General features: G+C 51.1%; 1 protein-coding gene across 1 annotated transcript in view; it reads left to right on the top strand.

Moving 5' to 3' along the window:
* The window catches only part of PRR12 (proline rich 12), a 40,929-nt gene that overhangs the window by 6,485 nt on the left and 13,679 nt on the right, over positions 1-20,765 (top strand). The window contains exons 2-9 of the mRNA XM_033168880.1: positions 3,576-3,688; positions 6,039-6,200; positions 7,365-10,843; positions 14,559-15,177; positions 16,803-17,122; positions 17,651-17,767; positions 18,925-19,058; positions 19,914-20,377. Coding sequence (XP_033024771.1) covers positions 3,576-3,688; positions 6,039-6,200; positions 7,365-10,843; positions 14,559-15,177; positions 16,803-17,122; positions 17,651-17,767; positions 18,925-19,058; positions 19,914-20,377 — 5,408 coding nt within the window. The remainder of the gene's footprint in view (positions 1-3,575; positions 3,689-6,038; positions 6,201-7,364; positions 10,844-14,558; positions 15,178-16,802; positions 17,123-17,650; positions 17,768-18,924; positions 19,059-19,913; positions 20,378-20,765) is intronic.

The following is a 20,765-nucleotide window of genomic DNA, read 5'->3' as shown; positions in this document are numbered from 1 at the left end:
GTGAAGAAAACGGCATTTAACAGTTTCATGAACTGGACTAGTGTTGTTTGCGTGAACATGGTGCTTGCATTTAATGTTAATGATATTTTACTGCTGTTTTGCATTTTTTGCAATAAACCAGGGGCTACATTTAAAGCAACATCATACCACTTTATAAACAGATGAACATTGCTTCCCCCAAAGAATCCTAGGAACTGTAGCCTGTTACAAGCGCTGAGAGCTTTTAGGGGACTCTTAATCTCTTCACAGAGCTGCGGTTTTTAGTGTGATTTAACAGTAAGCCTCTCTTACTGTAAGGGGAATAAGAGTCTCCTAACAACTCTCAGTGCCCTTAACAAACTACAGTTCCCAGGATTCTTTGGTGCGAGCCATGGCAATTTTAAGTGGTATGACACTGCTTTGAATGTATAGTGCAAGTGGGTCCAGTGTTAGGTTTGTAGCCCTCTCTGCCCCAAAGGATTTGTCCTTAACGTCATTCATCCTCATCCTCAAGTTACTCTGGGAAACGGGTCACTCTTCTTCCTCAATTACAGGTGGGGGAAACTGGTTCAATAAGCAAGAGCCACTGATTTGCTCAGCATCCTCTCATAGCTCCCAGAGATCCAGTGGTTTATCAGCTATTGCTTATGTCGTCTAGGTTTTTTTGGAAGGGTGCGACCTCTTTCCTTCTGCCAGGAGCTGTGTAGCTTATTAGTGGCAGACCTTGTAGGCAAGATCCAGTGTCCTGAGCAGGGAGAGGGCGAGGGTAGGTGGTGTTTGGGCCGGGGGGGGGGGGCTGAACTCAAGTGTCGACCCATGTTTGCATTTATTGTGTGGCCTCGGAAAAGTCACACACTCTCAGACTCAATCCCCGGGCTCTGTGCAATGGCCTGCCTAACTGGATTGTTGTGAGAGTGAATTTAACAGAGATCGTAAAGCACTCCTGCAAATTAAAAGTGTTACTATAACATAACTGAAAATGGTATAGATCGTAAAGCACTCCTGCAAATTAAAAGTGTTACTATAACATAACTGAAAATGGTACAGAGCAGAATTGCCTCCTTCTGCAGACACCCGAATGGAGTATGTCTCTCGTGTGTGGATCCATGTATGAGAACAGTCGTCTGCGTCTTTCTGTCTAGTTACTGGAGTTCACTGGTATGATATTCATTTGCTTTGCCATCTCTGCCGAGAGGGCTTTCCCCCATCAGCTACTGTCCGTTTAAGTGAGGAATCGGCGCTTAGTGCAGAATTGGGAGAGTTCTCTGTTCTGCGCTAGCCAGCACCGAGGGAGGATTGATTTCTGTTAGCCATGACAGCTCTTACCTCCACAGTTGGAGGCAGCAATGCTTCTGAAACACCAGTTGCTGGAAATCACAGGAGGGTAGAGTGCTCTTGTGCCCAAACCTTGCTTGCTGCTTCCCTCCAGGCAACTATTTGGCCCCTGTAGGAACAGGACACTGGACTAGATGGGCAACTGGCTCTGATCTGGCAAGCTTTGTTTACGTTTGTGTGTGTCTATCTCTTTCTCTGACTCGGATGGTTTTCCATTCAGCTGTTGACACAGTGCTCTGTAGCAAGCGAGACAGTGATGAGGGTGAATGAAAGACTCTCTTATTTCCTGTTTCCTGTAACCCTTCGCAGAATGGCCCTCTCGTGGTTGCTACAGTGCAGTCCATCCCTCCACCGCCGGCTGCAGGCAGGCAAGCTGTGTGCAAGGGGGGGGGGTTGCCTGCTTTCATGGCGACCCGCCTTCTTCCTTGCCCTCCCTGCCTCGCTTTCTCATTGCAACCTCTGTAGCTCCCTGCGAGTCTCCCCGCCCACTAGCAGGTAGCTGCATTCCTGAGACAGGCGCGCTTGCTGCTGCCGAGATCGTACCAAGATCACTCGTACCACCTGGATTCCTCCCTGCAAAGAGGGGTGCACACCCCACGTGGCTTCTCCTGTCCCAGAGCTCTGCTTGCATTTCCTGCACGGCGCGTGCATAATTGTGTGTGTGTGTGTTGAGGCATGTGCCACATTTCAGAAAATAAGTAACGGTGGCAGGTTGGTTTGGCGCTGGGAGGAGGGGAGTGGCAGCGTTGTACATAATTAGGCACATGAAGTGTTTCCCAAAGGGAGTGCGGAAAGACAGAGAGCATGGCCTGGGTGTTGTTGTGTACAGAAGGCTGGAAGAGTGGCGGGTGTTTTTGTGAAGGAATACCTCTCCCCCCCCCCCAATAAATATTGGCAAACCTGTGTGGCGTACCAGGCCCTTCTGCCACGTTATTTACTGCCCCAAGTGAATAGCTGCCTGCGGTTTAGGGTGCGGTGCTGTACCTTCTTAACTCCATTGACTTGAGTGGGACTTACTTTTGAGTAGCCTGTATAGGATTAAATTGTATGTGTGTTAAGTCCAAGCGGCTGGGAGCTCAAGCACCTGTGATTTCTGATATGAGCAGTAGAACTGTCAGCTGGGCACATGTATTTGGGGTGGGGGCAATGGGAGAGTGTTGACTTTTTCTTTTCTTTTTTTAAAGGGGTGGTAAAATCCAGTTTAGTGGAGATGCTTAAGAGGCAGGGCCTGGGAAAGGGGATTTTTGCAGCTTAGAGCAGGGAGCTGGAAGCAAGGCCTTTTGAGCGCTGTTTTCTTGACCTGGTCATTTTTTTAAGAGTGCATGTGTGTGTGAGAATATTTCTACAAATCATCCAAGGCGGAAATGTGTGTGAAGAGAAGAAGAATTTCAGGTAAAGGACAAGAGAAGAGTCAGCATCAGGAGCAGGGCTGAACTGGCTGGGTTGCAGATAAGGAAAGAGAGAGAGAGAGAGAGAGAGATCTCAGCAGCACCTACAGCTGAGGAAGCAGGTCAGGAATGAGGGGTGTTCTTCTGCAAGCTGCGTTTGCTGCGTTTTGGCCGCTGGGCTAGACAGCTGCGTCTTCCTGTGCAAGTGCGGAGAGGCGGGGGAGTGGAAGGGATGCAGGTCAGATGCAGAGGCTGTGGGAAACCAGGAGGTGGGGGACTACATTTCCCATCATGCATCACTGGTTACACATTCCAGTCTCTTTTCCTGCCTATGTGAGTTGCTAATGAAAGAGGATAGAGTGGGGGGGGGGGAGCATGCTTGGGGTGGTGGGAGGAGGTGCCTTGATCTTTTTCCGAGCATCTAAACAAGGCAAGGCGAAACCTTCTCTTGGTGCCTGTGGTGTTTCAGTATCAACTGTGTGGCACTTTTGAGCGTGCAGCGTGTTTACGCTTCATGTGATTATTTTGTTCCTCTCGAATAAGGGCATTGGTGTGCCCATTTTATGGGTGAGGAGCTCACGCCCATGGCTGCACAAGGTCACCTAGAAAGTTAATAGCCAAGCAGGGTTCTGAACTCTAGAGCGCATGTGCTAGACCCCACACCTCTGTGCACTCGAAATTAAAGAATCCCGTATAATTGGGTTCCTTGACCTTAGCCACTACCAGACTTTCCACTGATAAGCTTTCCATGAAACCTTTTGTGCATATAATCAGGATGTCTAAACCTTGTAAGTGCGTCAGATGATCTCAGCCACATTCCCGGAGAAGTTGCCAAGTCTGACCAAGTCTTTTCTGTGTGTCTTTGTCCTTCAGCCTGGTGTACGGTGGATCCCGGAGCTCACACCCAGACACGGATATCTTGCACCGCCAAGCGTACGCCACCCCCCACCCTCTGCAGGGCTACGCCACAAACCACCACCCGGCAGGTACTGTGGTTCTGTTTATCTCTCTCTCTCTCCATTGGTGTTTCTCTTTATGCACATGTGTTTTAACCAAGCCTCCCCTTCCTTCCTCCTCTCCCCTCTCATTTGTCCTTCTCATGCAAGTGTGAATGGCTGTCATGCCTACGTTCTCTTCCCCTGGTTCACCTTGCTGCACTCCTTTTGCCCTGCGCTTTCGGGGCGAAACTACAGCTTACAGTGACGCAGTCAGCGGTACTTCTGAAATGCAGTTGCTGCGAACCACAGGAGGGTAGGGTGCTCCTGAACTCAGGTCCTGCTTGCGGGCTTCCCACAGGCATCTGGTTGGCCACTCTTGAGAGCAGGGTGCTGGATTAGATGAGTCAGATCCTCTTACAGCGTTTTTTAAAATGTGCTTAGCACGCAGGATATTCTCTTTTAACCCAAAGCAGAGGGTGGGAATCCAGATCGGAAGTGTAGCCTGGGAGAAGGGGGATCTAATCCTTTTCTGCATGCCCTTTCCCTGCCTCTCCACCCAAAGCTATTAATTTTCTAGAACAAATAAACCACGCTTCTCTTTCCCAGTCCCCACTGCTGCTGATTTCGATCAAGAAGTCCCATTTTTTTCCATGTATAAGACGGCCCCTATTTTGGGGGACCACAACAAAAATGGGGGGAGGAGATTGGCCAGAGTTGTTGAGGTTTTTTTGGGGGGGGCACCAATCGTCAGCACGCTCACTGCCGAAAGCCCACCTACCTACTTGACGCAACCACAGCCGATTGCACTCATGACTCACCGCTGTCGTATATCGACCGCCCAGTTGCTGCAGCCAAAGCCAATCCTCAGCAGGCCTTGCTGCAGCAACCAATCACACGCCCAATCGCCGCTGCCAATCTCCTGCTGGCAGCTACCACCCACTATCTGTATATAACATGACCCACAATTTTTGCCTATTATTTCGAAGGAAAAGATATCGTCTTATACACGGAAAAATACGGTAACGTGCTTGTGCTTAGCACACAGAAAGAAACAGACTGGCCAATGTAAATTATAATTTGGCCCTCAGTTTATGGGTTTCCACCAGAGCCAGTTTTCTGACCTTCCAGCCTGTCAGTTTTGTCTCAGTTCCTCATTTGGCCTTCATTTCCTGCTTTCTCGGACTTCTCCCCTCTCCCTTAGCAGCCACCTGTCTAGCTGTCTATAACTTCTCATTTCTCCCCCTTCCCGTCTGTGCATGCTTCGCTCTTGGCTGAGTCTCCCCTTCGCCACCAAAACAAACAAACTTTAAAAACAAACAACCCAAACCCTCTGTGGTTGGTGTGTCTTCTGATGGTGCCAATGTTTCTTCATCCTTTTGCTGCTCCGTACCACTGTCTGTCTCGAGGCTCTCTTGTCTGTTCAAAGTGGTGCTCCTCTTCCTGCCTTCCTTATCAGGCGATTTAGCACTTAAGGCCCGGAGACCAACTGCGGCCCTCAAAACTCTCATCAGACCACACCCCTGACCCACACTCTTCACTGGCTTGCCTTCGTACACAGAAAGGTTTTGCCCTGCTGGAAAACGTCATTGAACTTTGATAATGCCTTCTGTTTCCTGGATGGAAGACAGGGGGGTATGTGTGGGTAGAAACTAGCCTACAGTACAAAGATAAAAATCCACATTTTATTTACAAAGATTTAATTTACCAAGATAAAATTTACACGGACTGAAAATTAAAGAGGATGGGACAGGAAAAATCTTGGACAAAGTGGGCTGTGCAGTTAAGAAGTAAAGGGAAAACATCTAAAGAAAGCGAACTATTAGGTTTTCATACACTCAGAAAGAAGGAAAGGAAATTTATTTTAGAAATAATTACTGATCTTTTGCGGATTGACAATTTGATGAGCAAACTCACTTCTCGATACCTGAAAGGTTACAATATTGTACATGCAGGAATTGGCAAATGGATAGCTGATGGCTAAAGAAAAGAAGTTAAAAATGATAAAAAAAATATTGTAATATAAGGTTAACTATTGGGAATGGAATGTGAATTAGAAATAATTGGGACAATAATGCAGCAACGAGACGATATTATGAACACATCGAGAACAGACTGCAGGAAACCTATTTTGGAAAATCGAATTAATTTTAATTTGTGGTTGATTTGTTGAAATTTGGAAAATTAATAAAAAAAATGTTTTGTTTTGTTTTTACATTTGTTGCTCTGCCCAGATTTGCCTCTGGCCATGCCTACCACTATCATGTGGCCCTTGGATTGTTGCCTAGAATGGAATGCGGCCCTCGGGTAGAAAAAGCCTCTCCGCCTCGGATCTTTCTTTTCTTTCTTGCTTTATTTCAGCACCTTACCTCCTTTCTCTGTCTGCTTGATTTTTCCCCAGGTCTCTCTGGCCTGTTCGAGACAGGGCTCCATCATGCCAGCAGTGCCACCCCGGACGCCTCTGTCATGAATCTCATCTCAGCGCTGGAGTCTCGGGCACCACAGCCGGGCCCTTCTGCCTCCTCCCTCCTCTCCCAGTTCCGCACCCCATCCTGGCAAACAGGTAACTAACCCTGGCACATCTCCTGGTGACACAGAAAGGAGGACAGGGGCTTTTTGCTCATCGTGGGCTGGGCTGAGCTTTCACGAGAGGGCTTTTGTTGATGCACTGATGTACAAAACACATGGTGGCTTTGTTTTACCTCCACTATCAGAGCGCTATGCCTCTGAACACCAGTTACTGGGAATCACAGGTGGGCAGAATGCTCTTGTGCTCGTGTCCTGCTTGCAGGCTTCCTACAGGCATCTGGTTGGCCACTGTAAGAACAGGATGCTGGACTAGATGGGCCATTGGCCTGGTCCAGCAGGACTCTTCTATTCTTATGTTCATATAACACCAGTCTTAAAGGATCTGCATTGGCTCCCAGTACGTTTCCGAGCACAATTCAAAGTGTTGGTGTTGACCTTTAAAGCCCTAAACGGCTTTGGCTCTGCATAGCTGAACGGGCAACTCCACCCCCATCGTTCAGCCCGGATACTGAGATCCAGCTCCGAGGGCCTTTTGGTGGTTCCTTCTCTGCAAGAAGTGAGGTTACAGGGAACCAGGCAGATGGTTTCTCGGTGGTGGCGCCTGCCCCGTGGAAAGCACCAGATGTCAAGGAGATAAACAGCTAACTGACTTTTAGAAGACACCTGAAGTTTTTAATGTTTGATGCTATATTATGTTTTTATATGTGTTGGAAGTAACCAAGAGTGGCTGGGGTAACCCAGTCAGATGGGAGATGGGTGGCATATTAACAACAACAACAACCTCTGATGGGAGGGACCAGGTGGTAGTGTCATCTCTTGAGCAGGGTTCGCCTGCAGCATTGGGTCATGACTCTTGATCCCAGCTCCGCAAGGCAAGAAGCCTTTCCCATAATCTGTACCTGCTCCTGATCTTACTGGGAGCGAACATGGAAGCTTCTGCATGCAAATCACATGCTCTTGCCGCTGAGCTGTACCCTGCATTGCAGAAACCCTTCTCAACAATGAGGCACAAGGCAAGCCTGCCTCAATATGTCTTTCAGGAGTGTGTTCTGTTGACTCTTTGGGCACAGCTTACTCCTCCTCTTGTGAGTGGGCAAAGCTCTGTGCCTTTACCCCCCTCCTCCCGTGTAAGTGCCTTGCAAATCCTGCAGCTCTGTGCAAAGAAATCCAACTGACCCGATGCTCTTGTTTCTTGCAGCCATGCACACTCCAGCGCCCGCCGAGCTCTTCATCTCGGGGGCCCTCCCAGGCTCCGGCACCTTCCCCTCCTCGTCGGCACTCTCCGCTTACCAGCACCCAGCCTCCTTCAGCGGGCGCAGTTTCCCGGTCACTTCCTCGCTCACCCTGCAGGATGCCACCTTCAGCCCCACCTCCAACGGCCTCTTGTCCCCACATGACCCCCTGCTGCACATCAAGTCCTCCCAGCCCAGCGTCCCCTCCTCCCTCAGCTTTGACCGGCTGGGCAGTGCAGTGCTGGGTACGGGCTTGCCCTCCCAGAGCTCAGCGTACCGCAGCGCTCAAGAGTCGGCTTCCCGGCACCTGCCCTCCCAGTTCAACCTCCTGTCGTCCTCGCTGGGGCCCTCCGACCAGACATCCCAGCTGTACAACACCTCCGTCTTCTCCAGCTCGCCCGCCTCCTCCATCGACAGGGCCATCCCGCGCCAGGACAGTGTCATCAAGCATTACCAGAGGCCCTCCAGCGCCCAGCCCCAGCTGCCCGCCGCCCATTCCCTCCAGCACTACCTGAGCTGTGGGGGCAGCTACCAGCAGATGCCCCACCGTTCCAGTCTTTCATGCAGCCCCTTGGGCGAGCAGTCGCCTGCCAGCAGCGAGGGCTCACAGCAGCAGAAGACCTCCCAGGCCACGCGGCAAGAGCCCTCCCAAAGCTACCGCCCCATCATCCAGTCCCCCGGCTACTCTGGCACGGCCTCCTCCTCCAAGTCCAAGAGCTACTCGGCCTCCCGCCAGCCGCCACGCTCCACCGCCACGCCCAAGTGCCAAAGCAACTACAGCTCGTCCACTCCTAAGCCCAGCTCCGTCATCGCGAGCCAGTCGCAGGCCTATTCGCCCGGGCAGCCCCAGAGCCTGCTCTCCATGAGCCAAACGCAGAGCTACTCCGTCAGCCAGCCGCAGAACCTGTCTTCGGTCAGCCAGGCCTCACAAGGCTTCAGCAGCAGCCAGGCCCAAGACCTCACGAGCGTGAGCAAGGCGCAGAGCTACTCAACGACAGGGCAGGCCCAGCAGGGCCAGGCCGGGCAGGGCGGGCAAGGACTGCAGACCTGTCAGAATCAGACTTACTCGCCTGAGCAGCTCCAGGGCCTGTCATACAGCGTCCAGGCAGAGCCCCATGTCTCCGTTAGCCAGACGCCGAGCTACGTGCCGGCTCACTCGCAGGGGATGCCCACGGCCAGCCCGTCGCTGAGCTACAGCACCGGCCACTCGCCAGCCATGCCAGGGCACAGCCAGTCCATTGGCTACTCACACAGTCAGAGCCTCCCGGACTCGAGCCCTTCACAGATCATCCGGCCCCTCCAGTCGCCCACCACAAACCGGCCCCAGAGCGTGGCGTCGCCCGGGCAGTCTCAGAAGTACCTCACCTCCGTGCTGTCTCCTTCGTTCATGCAGCCAGCCCACACCCAGAGCTACCAGAGTTCCCAGGGAGGTCTGGAGAGGGCAGCGTCCTACGGCAAATCCAAGACTGACTCGGACCTGCTGTCCTCGGAGCGGACGGAGGACGAGGAGTTCCTGATCCAGCACTTGCTGCAGTCGCAGAGCCCGCCCCGCGTGCCCCCCGAGGGCATGGTGGAGTGCGAGGAGAGGGCCGGGAAGGGGATGGGCTATGAGATGAGCAAGACGGAGGAACGCTACCACCTGCAGAGCGTCATCCGGACCAACTCCAACCTGGACAACCAAGGCCTCGAGATGTCCCTGCAGGGCCTCAAGGACAAGAAGAAAGGGGAGCGGCAGAAGGAGTATTCGCACACACGCTCGACGCCAGAGTCCCTGGCCACCTCTGTGGTCCACTACAGCCACCAAACCGGCTCCATGGACTCCTACGGGCAGGAGATCAAGAAGTCGGTCGAGCAGCACCTCCAGGGAGGACACATGGACACGGGGGGCAAGGAGATATCGCAAGCACACTCGTACATGCAGAAGACCCCGGAGCACGCCCCCCAGCCGCACCCCATGGAGCCTCACGGGATGATGCCCGGGCAGCAGGGGGGTTCTTTGATGTTGGACTCCCCTCCCGACCTGCCCCCGCTCTCCCTCTCGCAGCAGCAGCAGCAGCAACAACAATCCCAGCTGCTCCAGTCGGTGCTCACTCACACACAGAGCCAGCTGCACTCGCGCGGGAAGGTACGCACCCCGCTGGACGTCCACCTGATGGAGCCGCAGCGCATGCACCAGGCCGAGGCGCCCTCTCCGCAGCTCCAGATGCAGGCGCTGGAAGCCCACCTGCACCAGGCGCATGTGCGCTCGCAGAGCATGGAGGCGCAGCTGCTGGAGCCGCAGCAGTCGCCGCAGCTGCAGGGCCAGCTGCAGCAGGAGAGGATGCAGTCGGAGGGCATGGAGGTGATGCCCCAAGGCAACCTTTCCCAGTCTCAGGAGATCCAGGATTTCCTGGAGCCCGATCTGAGTCTGGAGTCCCACCTGGGGCAGAGTGGCTCGGTTCAAAGCCAGCAGCACCTCCTCCCCGATGGTGGCCTGGACCCCGACTCCTCCCAACAGGTCCCTCAGGGCCAGCTGGAGGGCAAGGACCAGTTCGAAAGCCCCAGCCCGCAGGGGGCCAAGCAGCGCTTTGTCCCCCTCACCTCCATCTGCTTCCCGGACTCTTTGCTGCAAGACGAGGACCGCAGCTTCTTCCCGGGCATGGAGGACATGTTCGGGCCTCCTCCTTGCGCCGGAGACGAGTTCCCCAAGCCGGACGACGGGACCCAGGGCATGGAGAGGGGAGAGGGCATGAAAGGCGGAGGCTACGACATGATGCAAGGGGGACAAGGCTACCAGAGCTACTGCCAGTCAGAGAGCGGAGATGGGCAGCACTTGGGCCTGGACTCTGTCTCTGTGAAGCATGAGCTGCCTTCAACGGTCAACACAGAGCAGCTGGGGTTGATCCAGTCGGGACAGCACGGGACAGCCCCCGTCTCAGAGTCCAAGTCTGGCCTGACGTCGCCCATCTTCTGCTCGTCCAAGCCCAAGAAGCTGCTGAAGACCTCGTCCTTCCACCTGCTCAAGAAGCGGGAGCCCCCCTTCCAGCCGCCCAAGAAGAACTATGCCCAGGAGTACGAGTTCGAAGACGACGAGGACAAGGAGGACGTCCCGGCCGACATCCGCCTCAACAGCCGCCGACTGCCGGACCTGCTGCCGGACCTCATCTCCAGCTGCCGGACCAACCGCACCAGCCTCAGCCCCATGGGTGACATAGACTTCTGCCCGCCCAACAGCGGCCTCCTGGAAGGGCCCAAGCGCCGCGGCCGCAAGCCGACCAAGCCCAAGCGGGAGGGCCCGCCCCGCCCCCGCGGGAGGCCCCGCATCCGGCCCCTGACTGAACCGCCCCATGGCGTGGCTCACGATGGCACCAAGAAGCCCCGTGGCCGGGGGAGAGGGAGGGGCAAGAAAGCCGGGGAGGAGGGGGTTGAGCCAGGAGCAGGCTTGGAGTCCCTCAAACCACTCAAGGTAAGCGGGGACTGGGAGGCAGCGGGGTTCATTTTTTAAGCAGCAGGGCTGGCGGCGGGGGTGGGAGGGCTGTGGCCCCTCTCATTAAGAGGCTGGTTGGATTGGGACCACCCCCCGCCTGCCTTGGCCGAGGCTTTTGGGGGCTACAATCCACCCAAAGCCCAGAGGGGGGAACTCAGGTTCCCCATCCCTGACTTGCAGCGGGAAAAGAATAATTTGAAAAATAAAGAGATCGGTTCTGAGACTAGAGACAGACAATGGGCAGAAACGAGCTGTAGGGAAGTGTGGTTTCTGGCTTCTGCAGAGTGGGCTCAGTGAGAGAACCCAGGGAGTTGCCATAACACCAGCTGAAGTCTATTTGTTTTATCTTGCCAGGGTCCTTGGGCAGGGAGTCTTTCCCATCACTTGCTGCCTGATCCCTTTTAAGTGGAGATGCAAAGGACTGACGCCAAGGCATTCTGCAGGCAGAGCAGGTGTTCTGGCACTGAGCTGTGTCCCCAACTCGCGTACAGGAAAGGGAGCAAGCAGACTAGAGGTGTTGTTGGCTCTGGAGAATCTGTTACAGGCAGTAAACTACTATTGGACTTGCCAAGCGCTGTTCATATGTACCTATAGTGGTGTGCTTGCTGCTGGAAATTGCTTATGCACACTCCGAGCTCCATAGGGCTGCAGGAATGTTGCATCCTGCTTTCCAGGAAACACACCGGTGTCTGAACAGCTCCCATGAATACGTTGCACTGATGTCTGTACTTAGCAATGCTCTCCGTGCAAACACTGGAGGGTTTTTCTGGGGGCAGCCACCGTGCCATGGGTACATGTGAAATGGCTCTCAGAATTCTCTTCTCTGTGGATTACATCAGCGGCATAGCCATATATATGGAGCGGGTAGGTGAATTGTTGGCTGGAAGGATCCGTGAAAGTTTGATGGACATGGTACATATTTGCAGCTGGGTCTTTTTTCATGTGTTGTTCAGCAAGTCTTAACACATTCCACACTTGGAAGTGGCGGCTCTAAAGGATGCTGCTCTCCTGTTCGTTAAAAAGCAAAAACAAAACTGGAAGAGAGTGAATTTGGAGGGAGAAAGTGGCACACTCCTCCCTACCTCTAAATCTAACACCTAAAGTTCCTGTGCCATCCATAAACCTTACCTTGCATAGCTGTTTCAGCATCCAAAGCTCGTCCTTTTATTGCACAGCTTATTCTGTGCTCATGCACTTACAGACTTTTGCCTTAAGTTTGGCAAACGTCATGGAGGTTGCGTTTTTACTCTGCAATCCAAGGCACACCTACATTGAACACTGTGAGTGAGGCTTGCTTTGCAGTTAATTTGCACAGGATTATGCTGAGTTAATGTGCACAGGGCTGTTGTTGTTTTTTTGCTGCCCTCTTCATTATTCCCTTTGCTTATTTGCCCCCATCTCGGCTGTTAATTGTTGCAGAGAGAGGTTTGTGAAGATGCAAAAGGTACCAGATCGTGTCTTGGGCAGGGTTTGCCATGGGTTGCATACAGGCCTCCTCTCTATGGCCTGCTACCTCTCTCCCAACCCCATGCTGGTTGGCTCTGGGTTTGAGGAGGGCCCTCTTTTCTCCTACACCAGTGGGGCCCCATGGCAGGCTTAGCTAGGGATGGCAATAGCCGTCTGGTAGAGGTTGTCTGGTAGCCACCATGTTAAGTTCCTACATTGAGAGCACTCTGGGAAATTAAAACGACAGCGCCTAGAACTCGCTCCACCCACCCTCAGGGCTTCCTGCCACTTGAACAAAAAGGGAGATTTTCAGCAGCGAGCCCTTCCCAGGGCGCTGATGCCAGGTCCGACTGCATGACTCCTAATATCATGCACTTACTCCTTAATACCTTTCCCGTCTCTCCTGAAAACCATGTCACTGCCACTTCTTGAAAAACAGCCATTGAAATGCAGCCAACACACCATGCACATTCAGAGGTGCACAACATGGATGTTTAGTAGCGTATTCTGACGGTAAAAATATTTGGATCTCGCGCCCGTAAAAATTTCCTGTGCTTTATTGCAAAAAAGGAACTTACCCAAGAGTCCTTGCTCCTCTTGTAAAATCTTCAGTTTAACGGTTTTCCTATTTTATTAATTAAAACCGATTGTTCCTTGCCTTTCCATTAAATAACCATCAGGGCAGCTTGCAATATCAAGCGAAATCGTCCTGCCACCAGTTAGGGTGGAGAATTTTGAGAGGCTGATGTGTGCCCAGCTTGAGGCTTGGGGTTTTAAAAGGTTAAGGCCAGCACTCTGAGTCAAAACAGGCAGCCAAGGGTGCTGAAACAGCACTAAAGTGGTGCGATCAGAACACTTTACGCCAGACAATAGTTTGGCTTCCGCATTCTGTGCCCGCTGAAGCTGCAGCTCACTTTTCAGAGGCAGCCCCATGTAGAAAGCACTACAGCAATCCAGTCGGAATATAAGCTAGGATGTGCATCACCGTGACCAGGTCTCCAGGAAGAAATGCACCTGGTGCACTATTCCCAAGTTGCTGAAATGCTGTTTCCGCCAGCTTGAAATTCAGGAGTAGCGCCAGATCCGGAAGCACTGTACCAGATCAGCATACCCCCCTGACCAACAGTTCTTCCATCTTGTAGGGATTAAGCTGTGGATCTTTCCACATATCCAGTCCACCATGGACACCAGGCACCGATTTCAGGACTTCCTCCACCTCCCTAGGGGCAGATGAAATGAGTGGGCATACCGACAGCACCAGCCCAAATCTCCGGATAGCCTCACCCAGCAGCTTAATACACACGTTATGGCAGATGAGATGGGAATTCTTTCTTAAGGACACTGCTTGGAATGCGTTCTTAAAAAAAGAATCCTTTAACCTAGGTGTTTGATTGTTTTTAAAATCTAAGCGGAGTTTGAAAATAAATAAAATAGCACAAGTAAAATAGCTTTGCAAGCTGTTGCTATTTGCACACTTAACATAAGCATAGCTGTTTCATGGCACAAGAGTTTGGGTTTCTAGAATGCAGGATGCTACTAGGACAGGATGGCAGGGTTGGTAGATGGTTGGGGTCCCAGATTGATGTCTTGGGAGTGTATGAAACTAGTTCAGTACATTGTGACTAGTGAGTGAGGCGAGCTTGCTAGTAGTTGCTAGATCTGTGTGTGAGCATGCCATGCATTTCACTCAAGCACAGAATTTGTTGCTGAATGTGGTACCTAGTGTATTTCAGGTTTTGTTTCTCAAAATTTGGTTTCTAGTCCCCGTGTGAGTGGAGAAAATAGGCTGCGTCTACAGAGGGGTGGCTTCAAAGCCAGAGATGAGCAGGGTGGGACTTGCAGTTGGCTGTAGGGTGGCGTCCAGTGCTGCACAGAGCTTTCCTGTTGTTCGCTTCCTTCTTACATGAGCTGACTCCTGGGCATCCTGCAGTTCTCTCACTCTGTTCCCTTTCCATCTGCCACCCAGCTCCTTCAAAACAAAACAAAAACCAAGCCAGAGCTCTCAGAAACCCATAATTTTGGAAGCAGAATAAATGGTGAAGATATATGCAAAATGTATCTTGAGTTGGTTGGAAAATGGTGGGTCCAGAAAGCTGGTGAATGGTGAAACCCTAAAAATAAAAAGCAGAGAGAAAAACGGAGGTCGGTTAAGTCAAGACGCAAAGCCAACATCGGGGGGCGAGTCCAGGAAGTCTCCCTGAGACTCCTCCTCCCCTCCCCCAATTCCTGTCCCTTCTCTTTTCCTCAGATCAAACTTCCAGTCCCCAAAGGTTTGGAGGGGTCTCAGTTGGAGGCTTCCACCCCATCTCATCAGCCCTCTCAAGAGAGCAGTCTGGATAGCAGCCAGACCCGAGAGAAGATCAAACAGAAGATCAAAGAAGTGGAAGAGAAGCAGCCTGAGATGAAGTCGGGGTTCATGGCCTCCTTCCTGGACTTCCTTAAGTCGGGCAAGCGTCAGACGCTGCCTTCCTCTGCCTCCTCCACCTCCTCGGCCGCCACAGTCGGGCCCCCCGGCACGGCGGTTACCATGGTTGCGCCTTCAGGCAGCCCCTCCAAGACGCCACGTCCCCCGTCAGCCACGTCCTCGTCCTCGTCGTCCCAGCCGCCGCCTCCCTTCAGCATGGCGCCCCCGATGCTGCCTGGTGGCTTAGATGGGCCCGAAGGGGACCCTGCCGGGCTCGTGATGAGCTGCACCAGCCCCTGCAAGCGGCTGGATGAGGAGCTGAAGCGCAACCTGGAGACGCTGCCCTCCTTCTCGTCTGACGAGGAGGACTCCGTCAGCAAGAACCAGGACCTCCAGAAGAGCATCTCCTCAGCCATCTCGGCGCTCTACGACCCTACCGACCGCAAAGAGGGAGAACCCAATGGTGAGCGCCGGTCCCCTGCCCAAACCTTGAGTTGGGTCCTGGGCCATTGTTTATCTCCTGATTGACATAACCTATCTCATTTCTTGATTTCGGGAGGGCATTGGTTTCTGAGCAGGATAGACTTCCATCTGATATTTAGTATGCATTTTTTCCTGCATTCTTTTAACAGTTCTTGCATCCTGAATGTAGACATTTTTACTAATCAAATGCCTATCTGCTGCTCACAGCAGTGTTATAAATTAGCCAGGCGTGTTTTGCACCTGGCGTGGGTCCAGTTGCAACCACACAGCTTTGGATGCCAGGTTGGCAACCAGGAAAAGCAAAATGTCACTTAGAGAGGGATCTGAAATATTTCTTTGAAGCTTGAATTGACCGTAGCCTAGGTTTAAGGTGCCATTTGGCAATTAGATTATATATCTGAGTTTCTAAACACTGCACACGTGCTCCCTTATATTTTCCTAATACATAGCTGTCAACTTTCCCATTTTTTGCGGGAAATTCCCTTATTCCAGCGCCGTTTCCCAATGCAAAAAAAAGGAAGGTTGACAGCTCTGCTAATAACCCGTCTACTTACAAAGTTATTTCTCTCTTTCCCGCAAGACCCGAGTGCCTCCCCGCCTCAAAACTCAAACTCTATGTAATTTTATGCAGTATTGATGTGAAGTAAAAAACAATAATCGAAGAAAGCCCTGCTCTCGTCAGCATAAAAGGGAACACATTTACTAATCCAGTTCCAGGCAGAAAATTTTCAGGGGGATTTTCCACTACTAAACTTTCCTTCTGAAAAAAATGTTCCATTCTGAAAAGGAGTACACATAGAATTGTAGAGTTGGAAGGGACTCCAAGGTTCATCTAGTCCAACTCCCTCCAATTCAGGAATCTCAGCTAGATCATACATAACAGTTGGCCTCTGATTAAAAACCTGCAAGGAAGGAGCATCCACCACCTCTCATGGAATCCTGTTCTGCTGGCATACATCTTAAAGACTGATGAATTTATTATGACAGAATTTTTCATGAATTGCAGTCCACTTCATCATATGTGTGAGGTGTGATCCTAGGTTTCAAGTATATATGTGCATGGTTTGCAGGGAGGTAAATTAAATTCCCAAGTACCCATTTCTTTAATTGATTGATGTAGCTTTGCATCAATAAATACTCCCTGGGCATCTTGCAAGCAAAACAACGCTTTAAAAACACCATGTATAATAATTAAAAACCATCCAAGAAACAAATAAAAAAACAGCCAAAAAAACCCCCCAACAAACCTACCCTTTATAGCATGGCATAGTCCTGATATAAAACCACAATTAATTAAAAAGCCTAGGGCAGAGGTGAGGAGTCTGTGACCCTACAGATGTTGCAGGACTACAGTTCCCATCATCCTGACCATTGGCCATTCTTGCTGGGGCTGATGGGAGTTGTAGTCCAACAACAGCTGGAGGACCACATCCCTGGTCTAGGTGAATAAAAAGGTCATTGCCTGACTTTAGAAGTACTGTAGAGAAGGTGTCAGGCAAGACTTTCTGGGGAGACCATTCCCCAGCTAGGAGGCCACTGCTGAATAAGATGAATTTCTGTTCTTGCTTGCTTGCTAACCCCTGCCACTTCCCCCACCCACCATAGATGTGCCACCCGTGGAGGAGAAAATCCCCAGCCCAGCTCCCTCAGTGGAGGCAGATGTCCAGCCAGAGCTACCCCCGCCGCCCATCTCCCCAGCTCCCTCGCCCAAGGAGGCTCCACCTGTCCCCGAGGAGCCACCTGTTCAGGCGTCTCCTGAGCCCGAGGACCCTGAAGACACACGGCCTCTTCACCTTGCCAAGAAGCAGGAGACAGCGGCCATTTGTGGAGAGACAGACGAAGAAGAGGCAGAGAGTGGTGGGGAGGGGATCTTCCGAGAGCGCGATGAGTTTGTCATCCGCGTGGAGGACGTTCAGGCCCTCAAGGTGCGTTAAGGAGATATTATTATTATTATCATCATCATCATTATTAATTTTATTGAGAATTTTTTCAGTGAACAAATAAAGAAGTGAGGAATAAAGCAAGAAAGGGAAAAGTGCTTGAGATTGTAATACAATATATGTTGGTAAATAAGTACTGCTATTACTACAGTGAGTGTACAGTTATTAGCAAGACATAATTTTTATAAATGCGTTCCAAATAACATTATACTTATCCATGCACAATCTGCATTGAAAAGCAAGTCTGTTCATTATGTTGCTGGTGGTGCTGTGGTCTAAACCACTGAGCCTCTTGGGCTTGCCGATCGCAAGGTCGTTGGTTCGAATCCACCTGACGTTGCTTTGTCCCAGCTCCTGCCAACCTATCAGTTAGAAAGCATGCCAGCTTAGTAGATAAATAGGTACCACTGCAGCAGGAAGGTAAATAGCATTTCTGTTGCATCACAGCAGCTAGGCTTGTTTGGGGTTCTTTGCATCCCTGTGACCATCACCCCTTTCTCTGCCCTCCTGCAGCTTGCTCTTCAGACTGGGCGGGAGCCGCCGCCAATCTGGCGGGTTCAGAAAGCTTTGCTCCAGAAGTTCACCCCTGAAATAAAGGATGGGCAGCGACAATTTTGCGCGACCAGCAATGTAAGTGTCCCAATTGCTCGCTCATCATGCAAAAAATCATACTCTCAGTGAATGTGAGCAAAAGAACTTCAAAGGTGGGAGGTCTACATGAGCTTTACACAATTGTATGCGACACAATGGCTTGATCTCTGGGTTTTAACCACTAGTGCCTCTTCCACTTGCGTATCCCTTCTTTTCTTTCTCTTCCCACTGCTGAGGAAATACCTATTTCCACACCAATTAAGTTTCTCTCCCTGCTCCCGGTTCAGCAGGTTTTTTTCTTTTGCTTTTATTGATGAGCATTGCGGTGTTATAGCATTTCCTGATTAAAAGTTTTGATGCAACCCTACTCTGGTATTACTTTTAGCAACAAAGAGTGGATAATAAATATTTAAATAAATAAAATGGTTGCTGTTGTTAATTGTCTGCCCTTCACATTAAGTTTCCAGGGCAGGTGACAACATTAAAACACAATATTAAAACCTAAAACTGTTGGCTGAAGGGCGAACAAACAACAAGCAACTTCCCTCACCTCCCCCCCCCAAGATTTTATTAAAGTTTTCACGATACAGAAATACAGACTAAAGATAATCAGAAATACAAAAAGTAAAAGAGGGGGAAAACAAGAAAAGATAGAGAAAGAGTAAAAAGAAGAAGAGAGGAAGCAAAGAGAGAAGGAAATTAATAATAACACCAATAATAATGATGGTAAAACAAAAATTATATATATCTAGCCCCCATATCATAATTAAACCTTAATCTTCAACCCACATTAAAAAAGTGAACCTTTCCAACTCTCACCTGAAAAAGCTTCCACCTTCCTCAGCCTCACACCCTGAGGAAAACACACTCTGACCTGTCTCCCACCCAGGTCTCTCTCTTTTATCCATTACTTCTCTGTATGAATAATATTAAACAACCTCCAATTATAAAAATAAGGCAGTTCCTAAAAATATACACCTCAAGGATATGAGGTAAGCCAGAGGCAGAAATACTTTTTTGTGCTGGGGAGCAGTAAATCCGCTTGAACTGACTGATACTGTGGGCGAAGGATTGGGTTTTTCTGCTGTGTATCCCCTCATTATTTCTGGAGGTGGGAAAGAGCTGTGTTGCAGACATTCTCTCCCCGCCATCCCCATTTTGATATTCAATTCCTTCTTTCCCTGTCCCCCCCTCAGTATCTGGGCTATTTTGGCGATGCCAAGAACCGGTACCAGCGCCTCTACGTTAAGTTCTTGGAGAACATCAACAAGAAGGATTACGTCCGTGTCTGCTCCAAGAAGCCTTGGCACCGGCCCCTGCAAGCTGTCAGGTAAAGGAGCAGGAAGGGGTGGGGGGTGTCTCCCACAAGAGAGGCCAGTTCCACTCGCAGAGAAGCACCAAAAAGCCTTTGAGCCACTTCCTGGCGTTGATTTATTCCAGTTTGTGAAGTGCCCCTTTTCTAGAATTGCGAGTTCGATGGCCGAAAAACACACCTCCCCGCAAATAACCCCTCCCCTGTATTAAACTGTTCAGGTGATATGCCTGGGGGGAGATTTTTCCTTAGATCCTTTACCTCCCCCTCCACTGCCACCCTCTCTTTCTACAGTTATTTCACCTGACAGAGTATTTAGCTCCTCACCCTGAAGGAGCGAAGAGCTCAGCCTCTTTGTTTTCTCACCTGCCTAGTCATGAAACAGACTCTGTACCACGCCTCTTCCACCTGTCAAAGGGATGGGCTATTCCAGGCATAGGCAAACTCGGCCCTCCAGATGTTTTGAGACTACAATTCCCATCGACCCTGACCACTGGTCCTGTTAACTAGGGATGATGGGAGCTGTAGTCCCAAAACTTCTGAAGGGCCGAGTTTGCCTATGCCTGGGCTATACCATGACTGCTCTCCTCACTAGCCTGTGTTTTTATGTGCCACAGCCTGTTCCCCACTGCCTCTTGACTCCAGCTTGAACTGTGAATCGGATGGTAGCAAACACTCCTTCTTTTCACAGACTTGACAGTATATAAGGCTGGCCTTGTCCTCTCAGCTCCCCAGCCCTCCATCTTCCCGCTTCTCCTTTTCCCCTTAAAGCCTCCTTTGCACCCCAACACACACACACAGACGCCTCAGCAAACCTGGCCCCTGAGGCAGAGCCTGTATTTGGATCTCACGGCTATGTCTGTCCTGCTGCAGGAGACAGAGCCAGCCCAAGGCGTCTGGCCCCAAGGCCCCTGTGCTGCCCAAAGTTGAGAAGCCTGAGAAGCTGGAAGTCCCAGAGAAGACCGAGAAGCCTGAGAAGCCCGAGAAGCCCCCCAAGGCTGAGAAGCCCCCCAAGGCCGAAAAAGCGGACAAAGCCGAGAAGCCCCCCAAGGCTGAGAAAGCGCCGAAGCTGGAAAAGCCCCCCAAGGTCGAGAAGTCTGAAAAGCCCCCCAAGGCAGAAAAAGTGGCCAAAGTAGAAAAGCCCCCCAAGGCAGAGAAAACTGACCCCCCTGTTCCCGTCCCCACAAAAGCTTCCCCAGCTGGCGGAGCGTCTAAACCCAAGCCTAAGCCAGCCAAGGTGAAAGCTGAGCCCCCTCCCAAGAAGAGGAAAAAATGGCTTGCTGAGGCAGCGTCCTCCTCCGACTCAGATTCCAGCCCTGACCAGCAGAGTGAGGAGGGTGAGTAGACTGATGCAGCCCAGCATCCATTGGTGCCGGAAGATGAGGCGGTCCTTGAAGTGAATTGCGGGCCCACGGAGAGTTTTTGAGGGGAGAAACTGTCCATGGTAGAGTTGAAGAGAGAGCCTTTTGACTTGAAAGCTCAGAGGGGGGGGGGGGAAATTCATGAAGGATTGCTCAGTTGGTTAGAGTGTGGTGCTGATAACACCAAGGTTGCAAGTTTGATTCTCATAAGGGTCAGCTGCGTATTCCTCCATTGCAGGGGGTTGGACTAGATCAGTGTTTCCCATCCTTGGGTCTCCAGCTGTTTTTCGACTACAGTTCCCATCATTCCTGACCACTGGTTTTGCTAGCTAGGGATGATGGGAGTTGTAGTCCAAAAAACAGC

Source organism: Lacerta agilis, chromosome 14, assembly GCF_009819535.1.
Source record: "Lacerta agilis isolate rLacAgi1 chromosome 14, rLacAgi1.pri, whole genome shotgun sequence".
Taxonomy (NCBI): Eukaryota; Metazoa; Chordata; class Lepidosauria; order Squamata; family Lacertidae; genus Lacerta; species Lacerta agilis.
Note: the sequence above shows the minus strand (reverse complement) of the source record. Positions and strands in the feature narration are given on the sequence as shown.